Source organism: Octodon degus, unplaced genomic scaffold (genome assembly GCF_000260255.1).
Source record: "Octodon degus isolate 3935 unplaced genomic scaffold, OctDeg1.0 scaffold00002, whole genome shotgun sequence".
Classification (NCBI taxonomy): Eukaryota; Metazoa; Chordata; class Mammalia; order Rodentia; family Octodontidae; genus Octodon; species Octodon degus.
This window is the reverse complement of record NW_004524578.1, coordinates 30,045,662-30,071,132: the sequence shown is the minus strand read 5'-3', so window position 1 is coordinate 30,071,132 and position 25,471 is coordinate 30,045,662. Positions and strand designations below refer to the sequence as shown.

The 25,471-nt window shown below is 42.8% G+C and overlaps 2 protein-coding genes across 2 annotated transcripts in view; one reads left to right on the top strand and one right to left on the bottom strand.

The window, feature by feature from the left end:
- The first annotated feature begins 247 nt into the window (after window positions 1-247).
- Thbs1 (thrombospondin 1) lies at window positions 248-16,647 on the top strand. Its single transcript, XM_004623416.3, has 22 exons — window positions 248-379; window positions 914-1,009; window positions 1,235-1,794; window positions 2,612-2,687; window positions 2,960-3,162; window positions 3,260-3,382; window positions 4,339-4,432; window positions 5,783-5,956; window positions 6,456-6,632; window positions 6,930-7,103; window positions 7,353-7,480; window positions 7,716-7,868; window positions 8,294-8,512; window positions 9,085-9,192; window positions 9,749-9,908; window positions 10,033-10,151; window positions 11,714-11,948; window positions 12,114-12,341; window positions 12,498-12,769; window positions 13,199-13,296; window positions 13,403-13,542; window positions 14,599-16,647. Exons 2-22 carry the CDS (start codon window positions 943-945, stop codon window positions 14,604-14,606), a joined length of 3,516 nt encoding a protein of 1,171 aa, XP_004623473.1. The 5' UTR covers window positions 248-379; window positions 914-942; the 3' UTR covers window positions 14,607-16,647.
- Window positions 16,648-19,035: 2,388 nt separating this feature from the next.
- The window catches only part of Fsip1 (fibrous sheath interacting protein 1), a 266,885-nt gene continuing 260,449 nt past the window's right edge, over window positions 19,036-25,471 (bottom strand). The window contains exon 12 of the mRNA XM_004623531.2: window positions 19,036-19,784. Coding sequence (XP_004623588.2) covers window positions 19,738-19,784 — 47 coding nt within the window. The 3' untranslated portion in view covers window positions 19,036-19,737. The remainder of the gene's footprint in view (window positions 19,785-25,471) is intronic.

Genomic DNA, 25,471 nt, shown 5'->3' with positions numbered 1-25,471 from the left:
GGTGTGCCAAGGCCGCGTGGGCGGGCACCTATTTTTCTGAGAAGTTCCACTGCTCCGGTGCCCCGACCCCGGACTCCCCCTTCACTTTCTAGCTGGAAAGTTGCAAACCAGGCAGCGGGGGGCGGAGAGAGGAACCCAGACTGCCCCCCTCCTCTTCCTGCCGGGCCGCCGCCCATTGGTCAGAGGAATCCCCAGGAATGTGCGCGCCCCTTTAAAGGCGCGCGGCTCCCGCACTTCGCCAGCCAGTGTCCCGAGCCCGCCGCGAGTTCGGGTTCCTGCGAGCTCTCCCGGTGCAGCGCCGCCTCCGTCCACCCCAGCGCCCACTCAGGACTCGGCGCCCCATATCGCTGCTTCTGCCACCGCGCCGGCGTCCACACAGGTAAGCCACCTCCAGCTCACCTCCAGCCCCAGGCTTCACCGAACCAGAGCGACCCGCAACTCCTAGTGCCCCCTTTCGCTGGTCCCTTTCAGGTGCCTCGGAGCTCTTCTCTTGGGAAGGCTCCAGTCGCAGGTTCACCAGCAGGTCTCCAGAAGACCCCAATTTTCTCATTTCCCAAGTCCTCCCTAAGCTTTACATCGCTCCTCCAAGTTTCTCATTCTTCGCGCCCTCCCCGAACCCGTACCAAACTGCATCTCTGGTTCCTACCGTTTACCCCTCCTTTCCGACAAAGACGCCCCTCCCCCGTCTTTGGTCTTTGTGCCCCTCCTCCTTGAACACCGCGGTCTCAGGCCTCCGGCATTCTCACATCTTGCGTGATACGCTGGAAAGTAAATCCTGTTGTCCTTCACTCCATTCAAGTGTGGGGCCAGAGAGCATTCCGGGGTTCTTAGCGCCAGGCCCCCTACTCCGTTTTTCCCCACTCTCCTTGCCTAGCTGGTCTCTGACCCCGTGCTCTTGTGCTTCCTCTTGCAGGTTCCTGCTGGGCACGGAACAGCTCCACCATGGGGCTGACCTGGGCACTCAGCGTCCTGTTCCTCGTGCATGTGTGTGGCACCAACCGAATTCCAGGTAAGTCCATGATGGCCCTTGGCTGCGCAGGGAGAGGCCTGTGTCCTCTTCCATGCTCTCTGTCCCAGCCCGGAGCCCTGGCTGAATGTCGGAAAGCATGTACCTCCGACAATTAGCTCTTTTAATGGTGGCCTGTTTTCACCCTGTGCCCCTGGTCCCAGCCCTCAGAGTCCAGACCTCTATTCTCAGCCCCAGCCTAAAAAGTTTACTGTCTTCTACCTACAGAATCTGGGGGAGACAACAGTGTGTTTGACATCTTTGAACTCACCGGGGCCACACGCAAGGGCTCTGGGCGCCGGCTGGTGAAGGGCCCTGACCCCTCCAGCCCAGCTTTCCGTATTGAGAACGCCAACTTGATCCCCCCTGTGCCTGATGACAAGTTTCAAGACCTAGTGGATGCTGTGCGGGCGGAGAAAGGCTTCCTTCTCCTGGCCTCGCTACGGCAGTTGAAAAAGACTCGGGGCACGCTGCTGGCAGTGGAACGGAAAGACCACTCTGGCCAGATCTTCAGCGTGGTCTCCAATGGCAAGGCGGGAACCCTGGACCTGAGCCTGAGCGTGCAGGGGAAGCAGCAGGTGGTGTCGGTGGAGGAAGCTCTCCTGGCCACCGGCCAGTGGAAGAGTATCACCCTGTTTGTGCAAGAAGACAGGGCCCAGCTGTACATTGACTGCGAGAAGATGGAGAATGCTGAGCTGGATGTCCCCATCCAAAACATCTTCACCAGGGACTTGGCCAATATAGCCAGGCTGCGGGTTGCAAAGGGAGATGTCAATGACAATTTCCAGGTGAGTCCTCTTTTTGGAACCCTGATCCACGAGGTCATTGCCAGCCAGCTGACCTGCCACAAAGGCTACAAGAAATGCCCTTTGTAGACAGCGCTCAAACTTAGGGGACCTCTGAAAATCCCTAGCAGCCTGGCTAAATCAAGTCCTGCTGCCCTGCAGCCCCAGGGTTTTAGAAGTAGTAGGCCAGGAGAGGGTCCTGAGAATTTGCATTTCTAACAAGTAGCAGGTGCTGCCTTTGCTGATCCGGGTGACCTAGGATCCATTCTCTGAAAACAAGCAGCCTGTTCAAGTATCAGTTGCTCCTTGCTAGCTTTAGAAAATAACTTATTTCAAATGCATTCCACCAATTTTAACTGTGGCTTGAAACAGATACTTTGTATGGGCAGAATCAGTAACACTGCTCTCTGATTCCTCAGGGGGATGCAGCTAGCCTGGAACCAGAGGTTGAAATAGTGTTTGTTGCTGCTGCAGCAGCTTACTGCCTTGATTTCTAGGTCTTTGCAACTATGGCTTTGAACTCCCACACTTAACTCTTTGACACTGCAGAGTGTCATTAGATCCTCTGGGCTTAGTATCAGATTCCATTTCCTGTATACCCAAATAGGCTGATAACTAAATTCTTGGTAAAATACTAAAGACTTGGCAGAAGACATAAGATTTTGAGGTTGTCTGGCAATTATGATGATGTGTTATTTTGACACAGTGACCTTAACACGGGGCCCCTTAAGCTTTGCCCTGTACTATCCTGGGCAGATTGTTTTCCCCACCCCCACCCACTCCCAGTATCCTACAAGTAATGTGCTTCCTCTGCCTACAGGGGGTGCTGCAGAATGTGAGGTTTGTCTTTGGAACCACACCAGAAGATATCCTTAGGAACAAAGGCTGCTCTAGCTGTGAGTACCCCTTCTGTTTTTAGGGTATGTGGGGAAGTTGGGGGCGGGGGCGTTCACCACAGACTGAGAAATTCAAGCAATAGCATTCGTGCATAACCTATCCAGGGAACATAGTTGAAAAGTATACGAAAGTGACCTCCAAGGTTATTCCCACACAAATACACATCCCTCGCCCCACATGAAATGTTTACAGCCAAGGACATGAGGGCTGGCTGGTGAGCTCATGTGCTGGAAACCTCTCTACTACTTTTTTTTTTCATTATGTTTCTTAGCTGCTACCAATGTCCTTCTCACCCTGGACAACAACGTGGTGAATGGCTCCAGCCCTGCCATCCGCACTAACTACATTGGCCACAAGACAAAGGACCTGCAGGCCATCTGTGGCATCTCCTGTGAAGAGCTGTCCAGCATGGTCCTGGAGCTCAGGGGCCTGCGCACCATTGTGACCACGCTGCAGGACAGCATCCGCAAAGTGGTCAGTGGCCTCTGATCCCAGCCCTCTGGCCCTTGACAGTTTGCCCCACCTGCCTCCAAAGGAGACTGGACACTAATGATCATTCTCCCCCTTTCAGACTGAAGAGAACAAAGAATTGGCCAATGAGCTGAAGAGGCCTCCCCTCTGCTATCACAATGGAGTTCAGTACAGGAATAACGAGGAATGGACTGTGGATAGCTGCACCGAGTGCCGCTGCCAGGTGAGGGATGCTCACACACAGATCTGATGGCATGAGTTTGAATCCACATTTGCTCAGGAAATAGCCAACTGCCCATGTGGGTTCTTTATATATACCCCAGTCTGCTAACAGGCATTTTTCTTTAAAATGCAATTATGACATCTACAAATTCTTTAAACTCTCAAAAGATTTATAGAAGTCTTAATTATACCCCAGGCTAAGAATCTAAGAGAACAAATCTACTTAGGCATTTGAATAATTACCTGCTTTAGTTCAAAGACCAAGTGTCAAATGTCAGGTAAATAAAGCCTGCTCAGAACATTCCTCCTTTTCCTCCCCTCCCCCAACCCTGATTTGTATTCAGCTCTCATATAGGGGCTCTTTTAACCTCATCCTGCTTGCTGTTCAGTTCACTTAGTCACTGTCCACTTAGCTCCGATGGCACTGCCTGCTGGCATGTGTCCTCACACCAGAGGCAGGTGAGCTTGCTCTTTTTCTGGCTCATCAAGCAGAGTACAGTGTAAATACAAACTCAGACTGCTGAGTTTGAGAGCCAGCTTCATAAATTCCCTTTCTTCTCCATTGTAATACACCACCAGATCTATAGGTGAAGGGAAAATACAGGTGTTCTTTTCCTCCTAAGAATAAAATATAAAAATTGAAAGGCTGGGCCAAGTTTTATGAGTTCAATTTTAGACGCAGACTTGACTCATAGTGTTTATTGATTCCTTCTATGTAAATTGTGTTGTAACTCCCACACCTGACTGAATATGGTTTAAAAAGGGCACTTCAAAGAATGGAGTTATAAGTATACAGCATCAGAACTCTGTTATTCGTGGCTGTAGACATGACAGAACTTCCAGTAGAGCAATTAGTGCCCTAACCATGTCATGCTTTGTCACAGAAATGTGATGGTAAGTAAATGTCTATTTCCAACACTCTCAGTAACCCATTTACCCCTTGTTCTCACCCTGCAGAACTCAGTTACCATCTGCAAAAAGGTGTCCTGTCCCATCATGCCCTGTTCCAACGCCACTGTTCCTGATGGAGAGTGCTGCCCTCGGTGTTGGCGTAAGTTCCTAAAATAGCGTAACTATTCTTAACTGACACTAGTCCCTTGTCCTACATTCTGAACAGCTGGACTGAACATGTCCCTTATCCTATCCCCCATCATATTTTCATTCAGTTTCTTGCTTCTACGACAGATTGCCTGACAGCTTCTCTGCTGTTTAAACTCACAAGCCCAATTTTGACAAGATCTGAATTATCCCCCAGGATGATGGTATAGATGATCATGGCGTAGCTTGCTCTGATTGCATGCTTTGAAGGAACAAGATAAAGATGTAGCAATAGTAGATCTAATTCAACTTCTTTTAGAATTTGCAATGCAGAGTTAAAGATGTTCACCTAAGAAATTGACAGGCTTAATGGTGTAAGCATTGGAAAGAATTAAGCCTAAAATTTCTGCCTGTTTTATCCACAATGATAGGGGACTGAAGAGAATTACATGACTTTAGAACTTAGGGCACCCAAAGAAATGAGGACGTGTGCTCCATGGTACTCTAGTTCTGGTTTTCATTGGCAGTGTAATCACTCTGCTGAGATAATATGTAATATACTAAGTACAAGTTGTAAGAGTGATTCGTCATCATTAAGAAAACGGAAATGCTACTCCCCCACAAACACATACCTACATTACTGGTCATAGCTCAAAATAACCAGTTTTATCCACCATCCAGGAGTGACAGTAATGATGTTGCTACTTGCAGTGGTCATTTGTGTGTCTGTTTCTGTTCAGCATTCACTTGGGGTATGGATTAAAAGGATCAAACTGGCTGGCGGCTGGCAGAGTTCTGAACTTGAATTAAGGATTCCTAGGAAAGCTTTTAGCTGATGGCAAAAGAAAACAAGTTTTCAGCCTTCTGTCTGATATAGAGAGATGTGATTGTAGCCATGGTGCCTGGGCAGATGGTAAACAAACACTTTTTCTGCTTGTGCAAATATGTGTAGAGACAGCCCAAATGCTAGCGTGAGAGAAACAACAGACTGGCTAACCTCCTGGCCCAGTCGGAGTCAGAGCCAGCAGCAGCCAAGCTGTCTTCAAGCTCATCTGTCAAACACATGGTCTGGGGCTTCCCTGGCAGTCAGAAGTGACTGCTACCAGCAGCCCAAAACTTCAGCACTCTTGGAAGGCTAAGACAGGAAATGCCTACCCAAATCTCTTAAAGTCAGCAAAGAAAATTTCTGAAAGGCTGAGAGAGGAGAAAAGAGGAAGTATGAATAGAAGAACTTGTTACACATGCCTACATTAAAGGAATAAAATAATAATAATAATAATAATAATAATAATAAGATGCATCATAGCTCCTGACAGAGCTTGTCTCTCTCATTGAGGACTAAATGGTCTCTATCTCCCTGCAGCCAGTGATTCTGCAGATGACGGCTGGTCGCCCTGGTCTGAGTGGACCTCCTGCTCCGTAACCTGTGGCAATGGAATTCAGCAGCGTGGCCGGTCTTGTGACAGCCTAAACAACCGATGCGAGGGCTCTTCTGTCCAGACACGGACCTGCCACATTCAGGAGTGTGACAAGAGATGTAAGTATGTCATCTGCTTAGGAGTAGAGAGGTCTAGCTTGTCCTGCCACCAGCATCAAGAGCAGTTCTGCAGCAGGGTGCTCAAGAGCACAGGCTCCAGCTCTCTGGGCTGAAATCCAGCTCTACCCCTTGTCTCTGCACCCTTGAGCACAGTATGCCCTCCTGGCAGCTCCCTCCTCATCTTTAACACTTGGATGACAGCAACAGTTCCTGAGGTTATTTTGAGTATTTTATTTACATAATACATATAAAGCAATAGCAGAGCTGGCCTAATAGTAAACACTCTGTAAATATTAGCTTAGGGACAGAAACCCACAAAAACAGCCAAGTATGATTCATACCATGACACTGGGATATTGTGGCCAAGAGCCAAGGTTACACACGACGTTTTGCTGCCACAGACCACGTGCTAGAAACATTTCTCTATGGTCCCAAAGATCCCGTCTCTTTGACTAGGTCCAAGCCAGCACTATTTGTGACCACCTGCTTTGTCCTTTAGTTAAACAGGATGGCGGCTGGAGCCACTGGTCCCCATGGTCAACCTGTTCTGTGACATGCGGTGACGGTGTGATCACAAGGATCCGGCTCTGCAACTCTCCAAGCCCCCAGATGAATGGGAAACCATGTGAAGGCGAAGCCCGGGAGACCAAGCCCTGCAAGAGGGACGCCTGCCCCAGTACGTGTGTACCTGGCCAGGAGCCACCTACAGGCAGCAGCTCTGCCCAGCTGGTAGCCTGCTATCTGCAACCGCCAGTTCAGGAGTTCATGGGAGAGGGAAGGGGAAGGTTATTCACTAGGAAAACAGACAGGAACAAAGTCCTGCATGTTCAGCAGCTTCTCTTAATGAAAAGTATTTCAAACTCACCCTCTTCCCAAACATTCTTCCCATGTGTCAAGCTTAGAGGAGTCTTCTGTAACAGGTAACGCTTTGAAAACTGATCTTGGTTTTTGCATATGATTCATTTTCTTACAGTCAACGGAGGCTGGGGGCCCTGGTCACTGTGGGATCTCTGCTCTGTCACATGTGGAGGAGGAGTGCAGAAACGCAGCCGGCTCTGCAACAACCCCATGCCACAGTTTGGAGGCAAAGACTGCATTGGTGATGTGACAGAAAGCCGAATCTGCAATAAGCAGGACTGTCCAATTGGTGAGTGACTCAGCCCAGTGCAAAAACAGCCTAAGAGCTTTCCATTTCACAGCCATTAGCATTCAAGGGGATCCAAGTTTTGCTTAGTCCTGACTGAGTTACTCTAAAATGCAGGTAGACTGTGTCATCAGTGAGTTGTCAGTGGGAGAGGCCCTACAATGTTTTATTTGTATTGTTTATTAAGTGGCCAGCATGGCAGTAGAAGCAGCTCAGACCCACCACTTACCTATCTGTCCCCTCTTGTCCCAGATGGGTGCCTGTCCAATCCTTGCTTTGCTGGGGCCAAGTGTACCAGCTATCCCGACGGCAGCTGGAAATGCGGCACCTGTCCTCCTGGATACACTGGAAATGGCATCCAATGCAAAGATGTTGATGAGGTGAGGAACAGATGGCTCTGAGTTACTACAGCTAGGAAAACAGCACCCTGTCCCAGGTGCTCCCTTAGGGCAGCATTTTCTCTTTCCCCCTCCTTCCCTTGTTTCCCGCGTTCCATTCTTCTCCTTCCTCCTTCATTTCTGTGCCTCAGCCTCCCAAGTGCCAGGATTATTACAGGTGTGGGCCACCAAAGGCAGCATTTTGTAAATAGTAAGCAAACCCATGTTTCCCCCACAGTGCAGAGAAGTGCCTGATGCCTGCTTTAACCACAATGGAGAACACCTGTGCAGGAACACCGACCCTGGGTACAACTGCCTGCCCTGCCCACCGCGGTTCACAGGCACACAGCCCTTTGGCCGGGGTGTGGAACACGCTACAGCCAACAAACAGGTACAGGACACTTGACTAGTAGATTGTCAGAGTAGAAGAAAGCAGGTATTGACCAAAACAATGGGCAGAGGGAGGAATGTGTTGCTATCCCTTTCACAAAAACCAGAGAAAGGAACTTTCAGTCTACCTTTGGGGATGTAATGTAGTGGTCACTGTACTTGACAATGCTTATCTGAAAGCAGCTCTGAGCAGGTGGACTTCTATTTATCCAGGAGCTAAACAATTTTGAGACAGGAACTGCAAAGCAGCGTTTGCCTGTAGTCTGGATATTTCCAGAGAGAGAGTAGTGAGGGACAGAGGTAACCTGTTTTTACCTAAGCAGGGCCTCAGTCTTCTCAGAAGCAACAAAAAGCTGCTCTCTTCTTAGTTCTGTGGTGTGTGGACTCTTGGAGGCTCTATGCTCACACCAGAATGTGTGCCTTCAGGTGTGCAAGCCCCGAAACCCATGCACTGATGGGACACACAACTGCAACAAGAATGCCAAGTGCAACTACCTGGGCCACTACAGTGACCCCATGTTCCGCTGCGAGTGTAAGCCTGGCTATGCCGGCAATGGCATCATCTGTGGCGAGGACACAGACCTGGATGGCTGGCCCAACGAGGATCTGGTGTGTGTAGCCAACGCGACCTACCACTGCAAGAAGGTAAAGCCACTTTCCCTCACATGCCCGCCACAAGAAGGCCCAGGGCCCCTGCCCCCTGCCGAAGGACACAGTAGAGAATTTTACATACTATAGGCTTGAAGATAAAACCAATAGATTAAGCCTTCCAAAGGCAAAAAGGCATTGATTCTTAAGATTAAATCACTTGTGCTAAAAACATGAATGGGTCAGGCAATTGTGTCCTGCAGTCAGTTCTTTTATCCAAAGAAATGTTCATTCTGCTAGTGGAATGTGACTTGTGTTCACAATAGCTATAAAGGATAGAGCATTCATATAATGTCTCTATATGTCTATCCCCAGAAATTGTTTCATTACTTAACTTTCCCATAAAAACCCAAACACTTGGGGCTGGGGAGATGGCTCAGTGGAATAAGCGCTTCCCTGGCAAGCGCAAGGGCCTGAGTTCAATTCCTGGTTCCACAAAAAAAAAAAAAAAACCCAAACACTGTGAGGCAGGAACATGCTGTCCCCTCCTGTGTGGACAGTGCTGCACACCTGTGTTGAACGGAGAGAGGAAGGCAAACCACAGCTTTCGTGCATCTTCTCTTTTCTAGGACAACTGTCCCAACCTCCCCAATTCCGGGCAGGAAGACTATGACAAGGATGGAATCGGTGATGCCTGCGATGAGGATGATGACAATGATAAAATCCCAGATGACAGGGTAACAGCATGCTCCCATTCCCCTTTCATCATTTTAATTCAGTAAGAGCCTGAAACACTTGAGGATACAGGCAAATTGTAGGTTTATAGCAGAAAATGTACCAAACTGACACAGTATAATTAGAAATTATTCATCACATTGCAGCAGTTTAAAGATTCAGATTTGCCAAGAGAATTTCTAAATGACGGTTTTGTTTTTCATCTCTACCATTCCCCCAATTTGAGACAACAGTATGACAAGTGTATAAACAAATGACACTTTGTTCTCCAGATTCATCTCAAATGTCATAGTTAAACAGTAAGACTCACTTGGGTAGAATGAGAACTGAGATGAGATTACATTTTACATCTACTCATTTGTAGCCAACAGGAATCCTCTTTCCTTCATTATGTTCTGTCTTAACTTTTATAGATCGTTTTACTAGTGCTGAGTACTCATGAGAATATCTGCTAAGGAGACAATGATTGTTGCAGGGCTTTGCAGTTTGCATGGGTTAGAGGCTTCTGCTGGTTTCTCAGGCAACACCATAAAGTGCTCCATTTCTCCTCTTCTGCAGGACAACTGTCCATTCCATTACAACCCAGCCCAGTATGACTATGACAGAGACGACGTGGGAGACCGCTGTGACAACTGCCCATACAACCACAACCCAGACCAGGCAGACACAGACAACAATGGGGAAGGAGACGCCTGTGCTGCAGACATTGATGGAGACGGTAAGGTGCTGCCGCCTCAGCGAGACTGGAGGCATAAAATGCCCGCAGTTTCAATTCCCTTCACAACTTCTTTGGTCAGAGCAGCCATGGCTGGACAATCCCTTATTTGTCCTCTTCCCTGCAGGTATCCTCAATGAACGAGACAATTGCCAGTATGTCTACAATGTGGACCAGAGGGACACTGACATGGATGGGGTTGGGGATCAGTGTGACAACTGCCCCCTGGAGCACAATCCAGATCAGGTAGGTGGACTGCTTTCAGAGTTGTTCAACAAGGTGTTAGTTGCTGGGCTGTCAGGACAATGAGTTTAGAACAGTGCAGATGCTTTTTATTACCAGGTGCTGAGCGTTCTCACAGCCAGCACCTGGTAATAAAAAATTTTATGTTTATGTAAATAGCCTGCAATGTGAGCTCTTTGCAAGGGCTCTTATAGATCTCTCCTGGACCATCCTGCAACTTCAGTGTTGTCTTCTGTAAGACCAGCTTGGCTTTTGCAGGATAATCTACCACAGTTAAGATAAATGATACTACTCCATGACTATTAATAATATGGAAGACCAAGGCGAAGCACAGCCAGAAGCTAAGTTAGCAACCCTTTTCATAGTCGAAGAAATACTCAAACACAAAACACTTCCTGAAGCCAGGAGAAAGGCCCTGTTTTTGTCATTCTCCTTCTCTTACATTACAGACAGCTCATCCTTTACTGGTACTAGGGAGTGCTACTTATAAACAATCATTATTACACAGAATAGGCTTCCTGTCTGAGGGCATTTCTCTTTTGTGTAACTGCCCATCATTTTCTAGGAATAAAGATTAAGAGAATATAGGTTAATTTTGCATATATAATCACATATATACATATGTTATATACATTCTGCATAAATACATATATAAGAACAATATATGTATTGTTCTGCATATTTGCAAGCCAGCTTTTTAAAAATGGTGATTATTTTATAAGATTAAAGAAATGAGAAGTTCAGCTTCTCCTAACACTTGCCCTAGTGAAGCTGCATCAGCAAATGGAACAATGTGGAATGGCTTTCTGACCAAATGGCCCTGAGGACCAACTATTTAGAGTTTGGGTCTTACCCTAAATTAAACTTCAATAAATAAATAAATAAATCTTCTTCAATATCAAGTAGTTCACGGGAGGAGTTTTTCATTTCTCCAATCATAACAACCTTAAAATGGAAGCATCTCTGATAAAAGGTGTGCCATTATACACTGAATATTGCTAAGCAGTCTGAGGAAATCTGTTCTGAAAGCAAATTAAAATCTGACTTTGCTTGAGCCAACAGATGAGTTCTTACGAGCTCCATGTATAAAATCTAATACCTTAACTTTAAAAAAAAAAAAAACTCTCATACATATTGCCCAGTGTACAAAGAAAGTACCATGTTTCTATAACTTAATGACCTTGAATAGAAGATGATATATCAACAAGAATGCACCTGAAGCTTTCAATGAGAAATTACAAAATGTACCTGGAAGATTTTTAACATTAAGATACAGCGGTTATGTCATAGTAGTTAATACTGCTTTCTAGCCTTAGTGATTCTTTCTATGCTACAAAGTTTTATATTAAAAATGACAAATATCCTACTTTAATTTTCATATAAGAAGTCAAGGAAAAATCTTTTAAAACTTGATTGCTAATATTATTTTTCATCAGTACTGTAGAAATAAACCTGAAATGCCCTGGCCATATCAACTAGAGAATTTTCCCTGTTGAGGGGGACATTAATGTTATCTTTAACATGACTTACACACTGATTGACCTGCACTTCTGTTGCTCTTCCAGCTGGACTCTGACTCAGACCGCATTGGAGATACTTGTGACAACAATCAGGACATTGATGAAGATGGCCACCAGAACAATCTGGACAACTGTCCCTATGTGCCTAATGCCAACCAGGCTGACCATGATAAAGACGGCAAGGGAGATGCCTGTGACCATGATGATGACAACGATGGCATTCCTGATGACAGAGACAACTGCAGGCTTGTGCCCAACCCCGATCAGAAAGACTCTGATGGTGAGTCAGTGTGGCCGCTCTGTAGTAAGTCAGTGACTGACTCTGTGGCTGGATGGATGGGGAGAACAAATGCAGAGCTGAGCGCATTGGAGGGGATGACAACTTTAACAAAATAAAAGTCATAATAGCAGAATTTCATTAAACTCTTGCCTTTTCTGACCTTAGGTGATGGTAGAGGTGATGCTTGCAAAGATGACTTTGACCATGACAATGTACCAGACATCGATGACATCTGTCCAGAGAATGTTGACATCAGTGAGACTGATTTCCGCCGATTCCAGATGATTCCTCTAGACCCCAAAGGGACATCTCAAAATGACCCTAACTGGGTTGTACGCCATCAGGGTAAAGAGCTCGTCCAGACTGTCAACTGTGACCCTGGACTTGCTATAGGTGAGTAGAGCCTTTTGATCAAAGGTGAATGCACACACAGGAAAGCAGCAGATAGAAAACCTGGCAGTTGAACCTGTCCCTGCAGGCACTAAGGATACCCAGGAGTTTAACAGGGACCCTCCTAATGTCTAACCCAGCCCTGGCCTTGTTTTCCAGGTTTTGATGAGTTCAATGCTGTGGACTTCAGTGGCACCTTCTTCATCAACACTGAAAGGGATGATGACTATGCTGGATTTGTATTTGGCTACCAGTCCAGCAGCCGCTTCTACGTCGTCATGTGGAAGCAAGTCACCCAGTCCTACTGGGACACCAACCCCACCCGAGCTCAGGGATACTCGGGCCTTTCTGTGAAAGTTGTGAACTCCACCACAGGACCCGGCGAGCACTTGCGCAATGCCCTGTGGCACACAGGCAACACCCCCGGCCAGGTATGCAGCAGCACCCTGCAAAAGGGATGAGTGATGGGTTTCTGTCCAGTGCTGGGGACATTGCTTTGGCCAAGATTCCCAACAGGGAGCCCCATCTGTGATGTTGCCAACATCACCAACAGCAGCAGTCAGCTCTGCTTTGTAAAAGCATAATAATATGTGAGAGGGGAGCTCCCTAGGACCACAAGTGACCCTTGATATCCAAACACAGTGCAGTCTCCTCCAACAAAAACTTCTTTCCCTGCCCTCCCCCACTGCTTTATATTCACTGACTGGTGCACAGCAAATGAAAGGAGGCTTGTGGGGAAGCTGACAGGCAGCCCATTTAGGTCAACACAGTGCCTTTTAAGCACCATTCCTTCCAGAATGAAATATAAATCTTCCCCCAGTGGAGCTCTATTTCAACCTTTTCTTTTCCTTTTCCTTCAGGTGCGCACTCTGTGGCATGACCCTCGTCACATAGGCTGGAAAGATTTCACTGCCTACAGATGGCGTCTCAGCCATAGACCAAAGACAGGTTTCATTAGGTAAGGTTGGACTGATTTGGTTTTACTTACAGGGATGCCAAGGGGCAAAAAAGGAAAAGGTTAAAGAGTTACAGTGTTGTTCATGGCTCTTTTTTTGTTCCTGCAGAGTGGTGATGTATGAAGGGAAGAAAATCATGGCTGACTCCGGACCCATCTATGATAAAACCTATGCTGGTGGTAGGCTAGGATTGTTTGTCTTCTCACAAGAAATGGTGTTCTTCTCTGACCTGAAATATGAATGTAGAGGTAAGAACAACATTGCTTTGAATGTGCTGTTGACATTTCTAATTCAGATGAACAGAGGCTGAAGCAGAAGGGTCACAAGTTCACATCCCACCTAGGCAACTTAGCAACTTAGGGAGACTGTATTGCAAATTAAATACCAAGAGCTAGGGATGTAGTTCAGTGTGAAAGCCCTAGGCTTAATACCTTCTACCACCTTCTACCACATGCGTGCGCGCACACACACACACACACACACACACACAATTTTAGAGTTAAGGTTCTTATGTTTTGCTTTTGAAGACAATGCTAAAAGTGAGATAATGCCTATGAATTATGGCTACAGAAATCCTGAGTCTTTATTTACAGTGTTAATTTGTATAAGCAAATTCCTAACAGTCTCTGTTCTTCATAGTGCAGAAGTAAACAGAAGACAAATTGTTATAGAGTTGAAACCTTCTTAATAATACTTTCCTATGAAATTTTGTATGTCTATATATCTTACACTCTGCCTGCAGTTTGTAAAATGCCATCACAGCACAAGTTGTCTTTCACACCCTTTTGCTGTGTTAGAGAGGGAAAGGAGTGTTTAATTAATTGTCAATTAACTTTTACTTTTGTTCTTCCTTTTCCCCACCCACTGATTACTTAAGTTGAATCCAGTATTAGTTCTACCACAAAATAAGTGCTCAATAAGAATCCATGGCGCAGACCTACCAGATGAAAGTATCGGCTAGATCCAACAGTAATAAAGATGGCTGATACACAAAAATATTTAACATAGGATATAACTCTTCAGCTTCAATTTTTAAAATAAAATTCCCTAAACTTTTAATACTGAATGCCTTAAAAAGCATAGTACTGATTCTGAAAGGTTGTGTTGTGTCTTCATCCTAGTGTCACAGTAAGCCTAAGGAAACAAAATGTTAATAGTTTGGACAATCTTATAGTATGTGTTCATCACTGCAAAAGTAGAGCTACCTCGGGTTGTTAATATTTTAACTGCTACTAAGATGATTGTGCCCTTATTAGCTCATTTTCATGTGTGTATTTACTTATATTTATATGTTTTTTTAACAGATTCCTAATCATCAAACTGTTGATCAGAGTACTGGTCATAGCCAAAGCTGGTTTTGCACCTTCTGGAATGAAGAGCTTGAGAAACCCCCAGGATCACTCCTCCTTGGCTTCCTCTCTTCTCTGCTTACATCAGCGTGGACTCCTAGAACATATGACCTGCCTTGAGAAAACGCAGCTTTCAGACACAGACTTGGCATTCAGCCTCCAATGAATGAGAAGATAGCTTCCAAGAATACAAACAATGACTGGTTTACTTTTGAGAAAGCAAAAGCATCTACTTGCTTCCATTGGAACCGTGCCCACTCCACTCTGCTTTTGTCCCAGGCAGGGTGCTCTTGTGGGGCTGTCTCTGAGCAGTGGACTCAGAAGAATTTTCAGGCATGTGACAGAAGGGAGGACTCTCTAGAATTAGCAAACAAAACCAGCCCTGACACACTCCCTCAGGAAGGGGAGAAGGAGCATTAAGGTACGGGCGCATACCCAAGAGGCAATTGTACGGAGGAAATGCAGAGGAACTGTTACATGTTGGTACCAAATCATTTTCAGGAGACTGAAAGACTATTGCTGGATTTCATGATGCTGACAGTGTTAGCTGATTGGCTTATATAAATAGGCACTTAAATAGAAGCTGGGACTGGAGGGGAAGCCTGGCTTCTGATGTCCTCCCCATCCCCGCCCCTTACATATCACCTATGCTGGCCAGAGCAGGGAGGCCAAAGCTCGAGGCAGCCTGCCTGGTCACATGGAAACTGGTGGTTTTCTTCCGGGTGTACCTTGTGTAGATGTAGCAAGAGAAGAGCAAAACCTACCATCTCAGTGAGCTCCTGCAGCCCCTTGTGGGAGGGGCAGCTGCGCTCATATTTTTATGGTTAGAAAGGCACAAAACTCTTTAGCTTAACTAAAACATTCCTTTTCTCTCTTTGTACCTGAGTTACCATGGAGTTTTCCAATCCTGTCTTTTGGACTATAGTTTTTTGGCTTGTTCTTGTTTTTGTTTTGTTTTATAAACACTTTACAATGTAAAATATTTATTTTGTACCTATTCTGGAGGACCTGTCTGAAGCATTATTGTGGAACAGAAAGAAGCAGAAGGGCTATCCATATCATCTTTGTTAGGAGTCTTCATGACTGTAAGATTGTAAATACAGATTATTTATTAACTCTGTTCTACCTGGAATTAGATTTCATATGGAAAGTGTTTGAGAGCAGGCAGCTGAGCTTTATCAGCAAATCTCATAACAAACTGCTTTTCACTTTGTGCTTAGAGTGAATGATTTGGAATTTTTTCTTTGTTTGTTTTGTCTTTTCAAGTGGAATTAGTTGGTTGTCCATTTGCAAGTGTTTTAGATTGCAAAGAAAGCCATCAGATCTTTAATACTATTTTTACCCCCTAGCCTTGTGCCTATTTCCAGGGAGAAGAAAAGTATATACACCTATTTTTTTCATTTTTCCAAAAGAGAAAAAAATGACAAAGGTGAAACTTACATACAAATATTACCTCATTTGTTGTGTGACTGAGTACAGAATTTTTGGATCAAGCAGAAAGAGTTTTAGTGTCTAATAAACTTATAGCTACTGTAGTACCTAAAAAAGTCAATGTTGTACATAGTATAAAAATTCCTTGCAAAAAAGTATTCCCATAAGGAAATAGCATTGAAATGTTTAATACAGTTTCTGAAAGTTTTGTTTTTTTCTACCATCTTGTATACCATTGCTTTATTTTTATAACTTATTTTCTCATTGCCATTGGAATAGGTATCTCAGATTGTGTAGATATGCTATTTAAATAATTTATCAGGAAATACTGCCTGTAGAGTTAGTATTTCTATTTTTATATGTTTGCACACTGAATTGAAGAATTGTTGGTTTCTGTTTTGTTTTGATTTGTTTTTCGCTTTTACTCCCCAGTTTTTACTATTTTCCAGTACCTTTTTCTAGAAATGTGCTTTTTTGTACACATTTTTATCCATTTTACATTCTGAAGCAGTGTAACTTGTATATTACTGTTTCTTATGTACAAGGAACAAAAATAAACCATATGAAAATTTATATTTATACTTAACTGTATCCTTGTGTTTATTCATTCTCTACTGGCTTTATATTATTAATCACATGAGTAAATACCATTCTTAAACCAATAGAACATATACAAAATGAAATTATAGTGAATAATATACATTTATTGTTTCTATATACTTTTGAAAGCCTGAGTTACACAAGACAAGGCTTAGAATAAACACTTGCTAGATCTGTGGAACAAAAGGACAAAATAAGTCTGCCACATTGCCAAACATACAAAAGAGAAATGACCCCTAAGTAAATTGTGAGCACCCCCCAAAACAACTTTGTATTAGTGCCAATTTTCATAGGCGAACCCTTCCCAAAGTCCAGTTGTTTCTAGAAAGAACAATGAAAACAAAGGGAAGAGCAGCTGGGCCCTACATGTGACTTGCAGTCCCCATCAGACTTGTAGGTGACGGCACCCTGTGGGCAGCATGGCCACAGGTACAGCAGCCTCAACAGGAAGTGTAAGGAGGGAGAAGCTGTCCTTGAAAAGGGAGCCACGTAATACTGCCTTGAAGAAAATTAATAGTAAGTTTGGTCAAAAACAGTTGCCTAAAAAATGTAAAATTTAGAAGGAGTGTGTGTGGAGTAAGTACCACATTTTGTAAAGAAAAGGCCAAAATATTGTAATAAACAGAAATTTTGATGGCCCAATTATTAATGTGAACTGCTGAGCAAATTCTAGCTTTCATTTTAAAAAATATCAAAGAACTTAGGTAGGTTACAGGTCTGATTTTAAGGTTTGTTACATAACATTAAAGACTGGCTAAATGAGATAAGCTCTTCCTGGTTGACTTTTCTCTGATTCTAAAAACACCAACCTGAGTGGCATGATCCTCATAAACACAAACTGTCAAGCCATTTTACAGGGTCACACTGAGGAAGAAACAGCTAGAAACGGTTGCACAATCAGGGAATCTGGTCCGAAAGAATGAGTATTTGAAACACGACACCATTCTTTCTTGGAAGAGCATGTAAATTAATTTTTAGGTACAGCAGCAAAACAGGTTGTAAAGATCAAGATGAGACAGAAAAAGAGGCTGGGGACAGGAGCTTCTCCCCAGGCAATATGTTTTGTTTCTACTCTGAAACAGTCCTACAAGTAGACATGATCCATTAAAATTGTGTCATCAGGACATAGCCTTTTCCTCCTCCAGGAGTTTATTGTCAGGGCTTGAGGAGAGTTTGATGGAAGGGTAATAAACTTTAGGGCCTCGAGAATTTACAATTGAAGTGGGGCCAGCAATTTTTTTAAAAGTCACATGTAGAAAAGCTGCAGTTTAAGTTCCTAAATTCATCCCCAGAACAACTTATTTCTTTCTCTTCTATGCAGTACTTTTTATTCTTGTTCTGGGACAACACTTAGAACACTTAGAAGGAACCTCACTATAAAAACACTTGGGTTTTGTTTTGTTTTGTTTTTTGTTTTGCGGAATCGGTGATTGAACTCAGGCCCTTGCACTTGCCAGAGAAGCGCTTATTCCACTGAGCCATCTCCCCGGCCCCCAAAACACTTGTTTTTAATAAGAATACCTTCTCTCTAAAGCAGCTGTTTGGGATTTTGTTTGTAAATCAAAAAATTTGCACACTGAGTTTTATCATGAATCCATTTACCAGTCCTTGGCAAGAGTTAGCTTCGGTTACCTGCTCTGCAGTGGTACCACTTCTTTTACTGACAACATTCATAAGATCACTCTGTTTGCCTTCCCCTTACCAAAATTGCTGTAGCAGAAGGGCTTCTGTGTCCCAAATAGCATTTGCAAAACTACTGAATGAAGCAGCAAGCCTTTGCAGTGTCCATCAAGAAATATTTTCTCTTCCTTTCCCCACTCCTCTTACATCAAATACAAGGACAATATGGGTTTGGAATGCTGAGCTCATCTCAAAATCTGATGAGCAGCAATGGTTTTTTTCTGTCCTACTCCAAGTCCCTGCCCACCTCACCTCTACCCAAACCCTTCCACACCTAGCAGTGCACCTGTCATCCCAATGACAACCTAAAAGTCTGATTTTTAACTTCCACTGACATCCCACAGCAAAACTCTGGACGTCAGGATAAGTTATACCGCAACACACTGATATCAGCATGAGTCACGGGTACTGTAGATGAACAAATAGGAAACAAACACAAAGGCTGAAAAAAGAAACTGCCCATTGATATCTCCAAAAAGAGTAGCTATAGAATTCTTCATTCTAAAAGGCCATGGAGTACAATGATGTAAACAAACACTATTATTCAAAATCAGTAGATGAGCATGTGTTAGCAAATATTAACAACATCACATATATATTACTCCAAATTTTATTAAAGGCAGTACAATAGCTAGTTCGTTTTTCCAATCAGAAACACATTTGACTTTTAGTTCTAAGGTCAACTCATCTGATAAAGTGTTGATATAAAATTTTCTTATGAATCCAAGTTACTAATATATAATTAAGCAAATGTCTCTGAAAATAGTGTTATAGACTTTTCATAAAAAGTCATTCATCTTTATTTGCTGTGTTCTAAAAGGTAGTATGTGAAAGAACTGAGAGAAATGTATCAAATAACTCTTCACCGTCCTACCTGAATGGGTATAATCATTAATAAGAAAATACAGGCTTCCCTGATGCTGCTTGATGGAGGAAGTTTATTTCTCCCTGTGGTAAGTTGTACCAATGACAGTGAACAGAGAGAAGGAAAAACAGACCAGGACAAATATCCATAGTGATCCCCATCTGAGCCACAGTAAGATTGAAACACATGAAATCAAATACAGGATATTCGTACCATTTCCACTAAGCTTAACATAATGTATACATTAAAATGTTGGCTTTCATAACATATCCCTGGCACTGTAAGATTAGTGATACATTTATAAATAAATTTCCCCAGAAACTTCAATGAAGACAAACAATTACACCTCAAGTCTCAAAAATATCAAGGAAATGAAATCTATGAGAAAAGTCAAATGTCCAAATCATTATTTGGGGAATAGTCTCTACAATGCTCTTTAAATTTAAAGAATTCCAAGAAAACAAGTAATTTAACTTAATTACCAACTTTCTTAAGAATATATCCCAGCAAGTCCTTGCTTAAGATTCCTCACATTCTTCCATGACGTCTTTCATCTCCTGTTTATCTGTATACAAAATAATAACCAAAGTTATTAAAGAGTCAGAAATTTATACTTAAGAAAATAATTCAGTTTATTAAGCATAGAATCTTTTTCAACAATTACAATAATCATATTCTTAGTTGCTATTTAGCTACTATTTATTAAGCTGCACATAAAGTTTATAAGTAAATTCAGAATGTAAGATGTCTAGCCTTATCTGAGCTTAGCAGCTCAGAAAGAACCTCCTGAGTTTTGAGAGCTAAAATGACTGGATTTAAAGATAAGGCATCTTTTCAATTTTTATTTCTTCGTTTGAGTTCTTACACTAGGGAGACAACATGACATTTACACATGTGGGTCTGGTTTATTTCACTTATGAGTATATCTTCAAGTTGCATCCACTTATATATAAAGGCTTTGAGTTTATTGTACTTGATAGCTGAGTAATACTCCATTGTATAAAAACACCACATCTTTTTCATCCATTCCTCAGGTGACGGGCATTTTGGTTGTTTCCAAGATTTGGCTATCACAGATTGTGCTGCTATAAATATAGGTGCACATATATCACTATGATATGATGTTTTCAATTCTTTTGGGAAAATTCCCAGACGGGGGATAGCTGGATTAAATGGGATTTCCAGTGCTAGTTTTTTGAGGAGTCTCCATACTGATTTCCATAATGGTTGCACCAATCTACATTCCAAACAGCAGTGGAGAAGGGTTCCTTTTTCCCACAGCTTCTCCAACATTTGTTGTTGATTGATTTCTTTATTATTTCGTTATGATAGCCATTCTTTCTCGGGTAAGATGGTATCTGTGAATATATATATATTACTTTCTCTTAGTTCAATGAGAAGAAAGGTTTGTACTAATAGTGTTTAGACAAGATATCATGTCTACATCTTGTCCTCTGAATAACTACTACAAAGACAACAATATGAAATATATTAATTATTGTAAATGTCCTACTAACGTGTTTTTGAAACTGTTTCATTGCTATTATTTTTTCTCATTAAGATAAACTAAAAAATTTTTTAAAATAAAATTAAAAAGGGAAAAAAATAATGATGTAATTACTATGAGATCCAAATGAATAAATAAATAAGGTTAAACTCAACTGAGTTTCTAGGAAGCAAAGTAAAAGCAAAAGTAAATGCTGCATGTCGGGTAAGTCAAGCTCAGTGCCATTTGTGTCTTATGACACTAAGAGAAGTGAAATGGTAATATTTTTCTGCCCTTAGTGAGAAAGTTAACAGAAAAGGCAGAATTGACAACAGAATCAAAGGAAAGAAGACAATAAAAAGCAGCAGGAGAAACTTGTGAAATGTAAATGGTACTATATTTCCAGCAAACAGTCTGATCGTTCACCAAAAGTTTGCAAGAGACAGGGCGATTCCATTCCTGAGGCAGCCCAAGGGAAGTGAAAACATACATCCACACAAAAACTTGTAGTACACAAATATTCACATTAACGTAGATAATAGCCAAAAAGTGGAACAACCCCCTTTGGGCTATTATCTGTCAGCTAATGAGCATGTAAGTAAAATGTGGTATGTCCATACATTAAAATATCATTCTGTAATAAAAATAAACAGCGCTGATACATGCTACATTTCAAGATTTCAACATAAATCTTGAAAACATCATGCAATGTGTACAAAAGGCCACAATATCCAAAGCCAGCAAATTCAAAGAGACAGAAAAATAGATTAGTGATTGCCTACAACAGGAGGTTGGAGTAGGGAAAATAGGGAGTGATAACTAATAGATACAAATGTTTCTTTGGGAAGTAAAGAAAATATAACATTGATTGTGATAAAGTGGTACAACTCTAGATGTACTATAATCCATTGGATTGTATTTATTTAAATAGGATGAATGATAAGGTGTTCTGGTACTGTTACTGCATAAAATTTATACCCATATCTTCTCCATCTCTGGAACTTGTGAATTTTGATTTATTCTGGAAAAGGGTCTTTGTAGATGCAGCTAAGTTAGAGGGTCTTGAGAAGATCACATTCTATTAGCCAACTGCACTCTAAATTTGCTAAGAAGTGTCTGTCTGTAAAAAAAAAAAAGCATAGGGAGACTTGAGGAACACACACACAGAACCAGGTGGTGTGAAGTTGGAGGCAAAGACTGAAGTGATGTGGCCACAAAGAAGCTCAGCGATGCTGACAGCCACAAGGAACTGGAAGGTGCAATAAAGCATTCAGCCAGTGAGCCTCCTGGCAGAGCAGGCGGCCTTGGAGCCACTGTGCTTGCAGACTGTGGCCACTAGAACTGCAGGCGAATCAACTTCTGTTTCAGTAATTTGTTATGACAACAATAGGAAACAAATACAGGTATATAAATGATATCTGAAAGCCATTACTAAAAAAAAATAAAAGAGTCAACTAAATAATTAAAGCCAGATGACTCAGAATTGCAGACAGCAAAGTTAGAACAGTACTGATACTATCAAGATGTGGAAGAGAAATATGAGACGGAAGAGAAGGGGACCACAATATTCCATAAACAAGATGAGGAAGCATGGAACCAAGCTCCAGGCCTTTGAAGAGCGATTCCTTTTCTAAAGAGCACTCTATTTGTCCACTCATCCTTGGAGGCTGTGCTTTAAGCCACCTCCCATTTCCCCAGTGTCCCTACCCCCAAGTCCCTATGGACTTGATCTTAAAGCTTGTATTATATTTGTCCCACTGTACCATAATTATTTAAGTGCCTGCCTTCATCATCAGGCTGTGGAAATGTTTACAATGGTGATTTTGTCCTGCTCTTTTTATATCCTTCTGTTAAGCAGCAGTCCTCAACTGGGGCAAATTTTGTCCCCCACTGAACATTTAAAAATATTGTAATGCTATCTTCTGAGTAGAAGCTAGGGGTTCTATGTAGCTTCCTATAATGCACAGCTTAGAAATGTCAACAATGCCAAAGCCGAAAAACCTGGAATTTAGAAAGTTAGGTAGAACACAGCAAGAAACCCAAGAACTGTTTGTAGAGTACATATGTGGATGAATAGATATGGATGGAAGGAAGGAAGGAAGGAAGGAAGGAAGGAAGGAAGGGAGGGAGGGAGGGAGGGAGGGAGGGAGGGAGGCAGGCAGGCAGGCAGGCAGGATAGATGGTGAATTGTTGGAGACTATGAATTATAAATTGAGTCTAGGGGAAGTCCAAAGCTCATTCTTGTCCTGCACTTGAGCCAGATTGGCACAAGGAACTCCCAGCTCTTTTCTGGCCAGAGCTGAAAGCCCTAGGGATAATGGCTGCTATTGCACTCACAGGACAAGATAAAACCTGTTAGAAACATAAGGCATCTGGGGAAACTACAAGTTCCTCATTACCCCCATCTTATCTTTGTCCTTGTCCTTGCAAGAATCGTTTGTTCTCCTTCCTCATCCACTATAGTCGCCATTACTGTTCCTAGAACTACCCACTGCCCTTCACCCACTGTCACTGACTAGATGTAATGAACAAACACCAAGGTTCTGTGTGCCTCCTGGCCTTGTTTTCAGAGGACACATGGTCATCCCAGATCTCTGCCTGCACTTGTGTTTTGTATCTTGTTCTTTCTTCCTACCATGCACTGTACACTTGGTAGGAAAGTATGGACTCACTGAAGGGGTCCCTGATCACTGGCACTGGTGGAAAGCATTCCCATAATGAATAAACAAGCTGGCACCCAGGAACAGTAGTTTTAAAGTATGACTGGACCACAGACTTACCTACATCCTATTCTTTAAAACTGATTTAAATTAGTACTGATGTCTAGAGTCAACCCCTAGACACTATTTAATTAATTGAAACCAGGGAATTAATTGTTTTACATCTTACCATGTAATTCTAACACAGCCAAAAGTAAGAAGTAGAACTTCTAAGAAACAGACTCAGGACAACTGCGAATGGCAGGCTGGTTCCAGGCAGATGCCAACTAGTCATCTGAAAAGATCCCCCCATAATAGCTACAGCTATCTAAAAAAAAAAAAAACATTAACCATAAAAAAGTAGAGGATGCAAGCTAGCACCTCAGGGCATGTGTGCTCTGTGCAGAGAAGGTTCCTAAAGACTGACAGTAGGACACTTGAAGAGCCAAGGCACTCAAGAGAAAGCAGGGTCTTCACGAAAAAGGAATTCAAGAAGAAAATAGGAGGAGCCATTTTACCAAGATGGCACCAAAGGCGAAGAAGGAAGCCCCTGTTACTCCCAAAGCTGAAGCCAAAGCAAAAGCTTTGAAGGCCAAGAAGGTCATGCTGAAAGGCATCCACAGCCTCAAAAAGAAGATATGAACACCTTCCACCATCCCAAGACACTGCGGCTCCGGAGGCAGCCCAAATACCCTCAGAAGAGCGCCCCCAGGAGAAACGAGCTTGACCACTATGCCATCACGCATTCCCCCTGACCACAGAGTCAGCAATGAAAAAGATTGAGGATGACAACACACTTGTGCTCATTGTGGATGTCAAAGCCAATAAGCACCAAATCAAAACAAGCTGTAAAGAAGCTCTATGGCTTTGATGTTGCCAAGGTCAATACCCTAATCAGGCCTGATGGAAAGAAGAATGCATATGTTCCTTTTTGTTTGTTTGTTTGTTGTTGTTGTTTTTTTGTATTTTAGGGAAGGGTCTACTGGGTGTTCAGATGTCACTACTAGATCGGACGTATAGTGATTCTCCTGTTTACAGCCGCCCAAGTGCTGGGATTACAGGCATGCGCCACCATGCCCAATCTCAATCGTCATCTCAGTGTGCCCCCTATGTGGGACTAGCACAAAAAAGCATGTGTTCAACTGGCTGACAATTATGATGCATGAGATGTTGCCAACAAAATTGGGATCATCTAAACTGATTCCAACTGGCTAATTTTAAATATATACCTTTTTTCCCAGTATATATAAAAAAGAAGAAAATAGCAGAGACTGGGCACATAGTGAGGATATTTTCTATATATTATGTTCAACACTACCACAGTGCTAGAGGTGACAATAAAACTACATAGTCCAGAGCATCTCACATCTTAACATGCACACGAATCACCGGTAGGGACATCCTGTTACTGGGCAGACAGAACCCAGTGGGTCAGGAGCAGGCCTGGGCCTTGAGTTTCTAATAAGCCTCCAAGTGATCCAACAGGGCAGGTCCACAGATCAGATCCACAATCCTGGTAGATTATCTATGGTATCTTTTATTTAATTTGAATGAAGCAATGGAATCCTAAGTTTCCCTAACTGACAGAGTGTTAGTACATCACCAGTAAAAATCTAAATTTTTAAAGAGGATGTTCACATTATGCTTCTAAATAGAGTGAGAGGAAGTGATGTTTTTTAAGTAGAGAAATGATCAGTGCCAAACAAACATGAAATTTTACCTAATGAATCAGGTTAAAGAAAATCAGTTGATAGTAACTTGAGCCAGGGATATAGCTCAGTGGTACAGTGCCTGTCTGGTAAGCCCAGGGTCCTGAGTTCGATGCCCAGTATGAAAAAAAAATAAGTAATTTGAAAAATAAATGCAAATAATATAAATGTCTTCTACACTAAAATTTTATATAATAAAGAAAGAAGACTATGCAAATTACTAATTTGGGAGCTATGGTATTTTGGTTAAGAAAACTGTGAAGAGGGTTGATCTGACTACCTAACCAGAGGCTAAGTCACTATGAACATCTAAGAAGTAACTAGCAGACCTGGAAAAGTAATTTCACAAGTAAGTCAG

Excerpts from the sequence above, each read along its gene's own strand:
- Thbs1 (XM_004623416.3), top strand. The coding sequence starts at position 943 with ATGGGGCTGACCTGGGCACTCAGCGTCCTGTTCCTCGTGCATGTGTGT. Across the intron at positions 3,383-4,338 it reads GCACCGAGTGCCGCTGCCAG|AACTCAGTTACCATCTGCAA; the intron begins GTGAGGGATGCT and ends CTCACCCTGCAG. Across the intron at positions 5,957-6,455 it reads TCAGGAGTGTGACAAGAGAT|TTAAACAGGATGGCGGCTGG; the intron begins GTAAGTATGTCA and ends TTTGTCCTTTAG.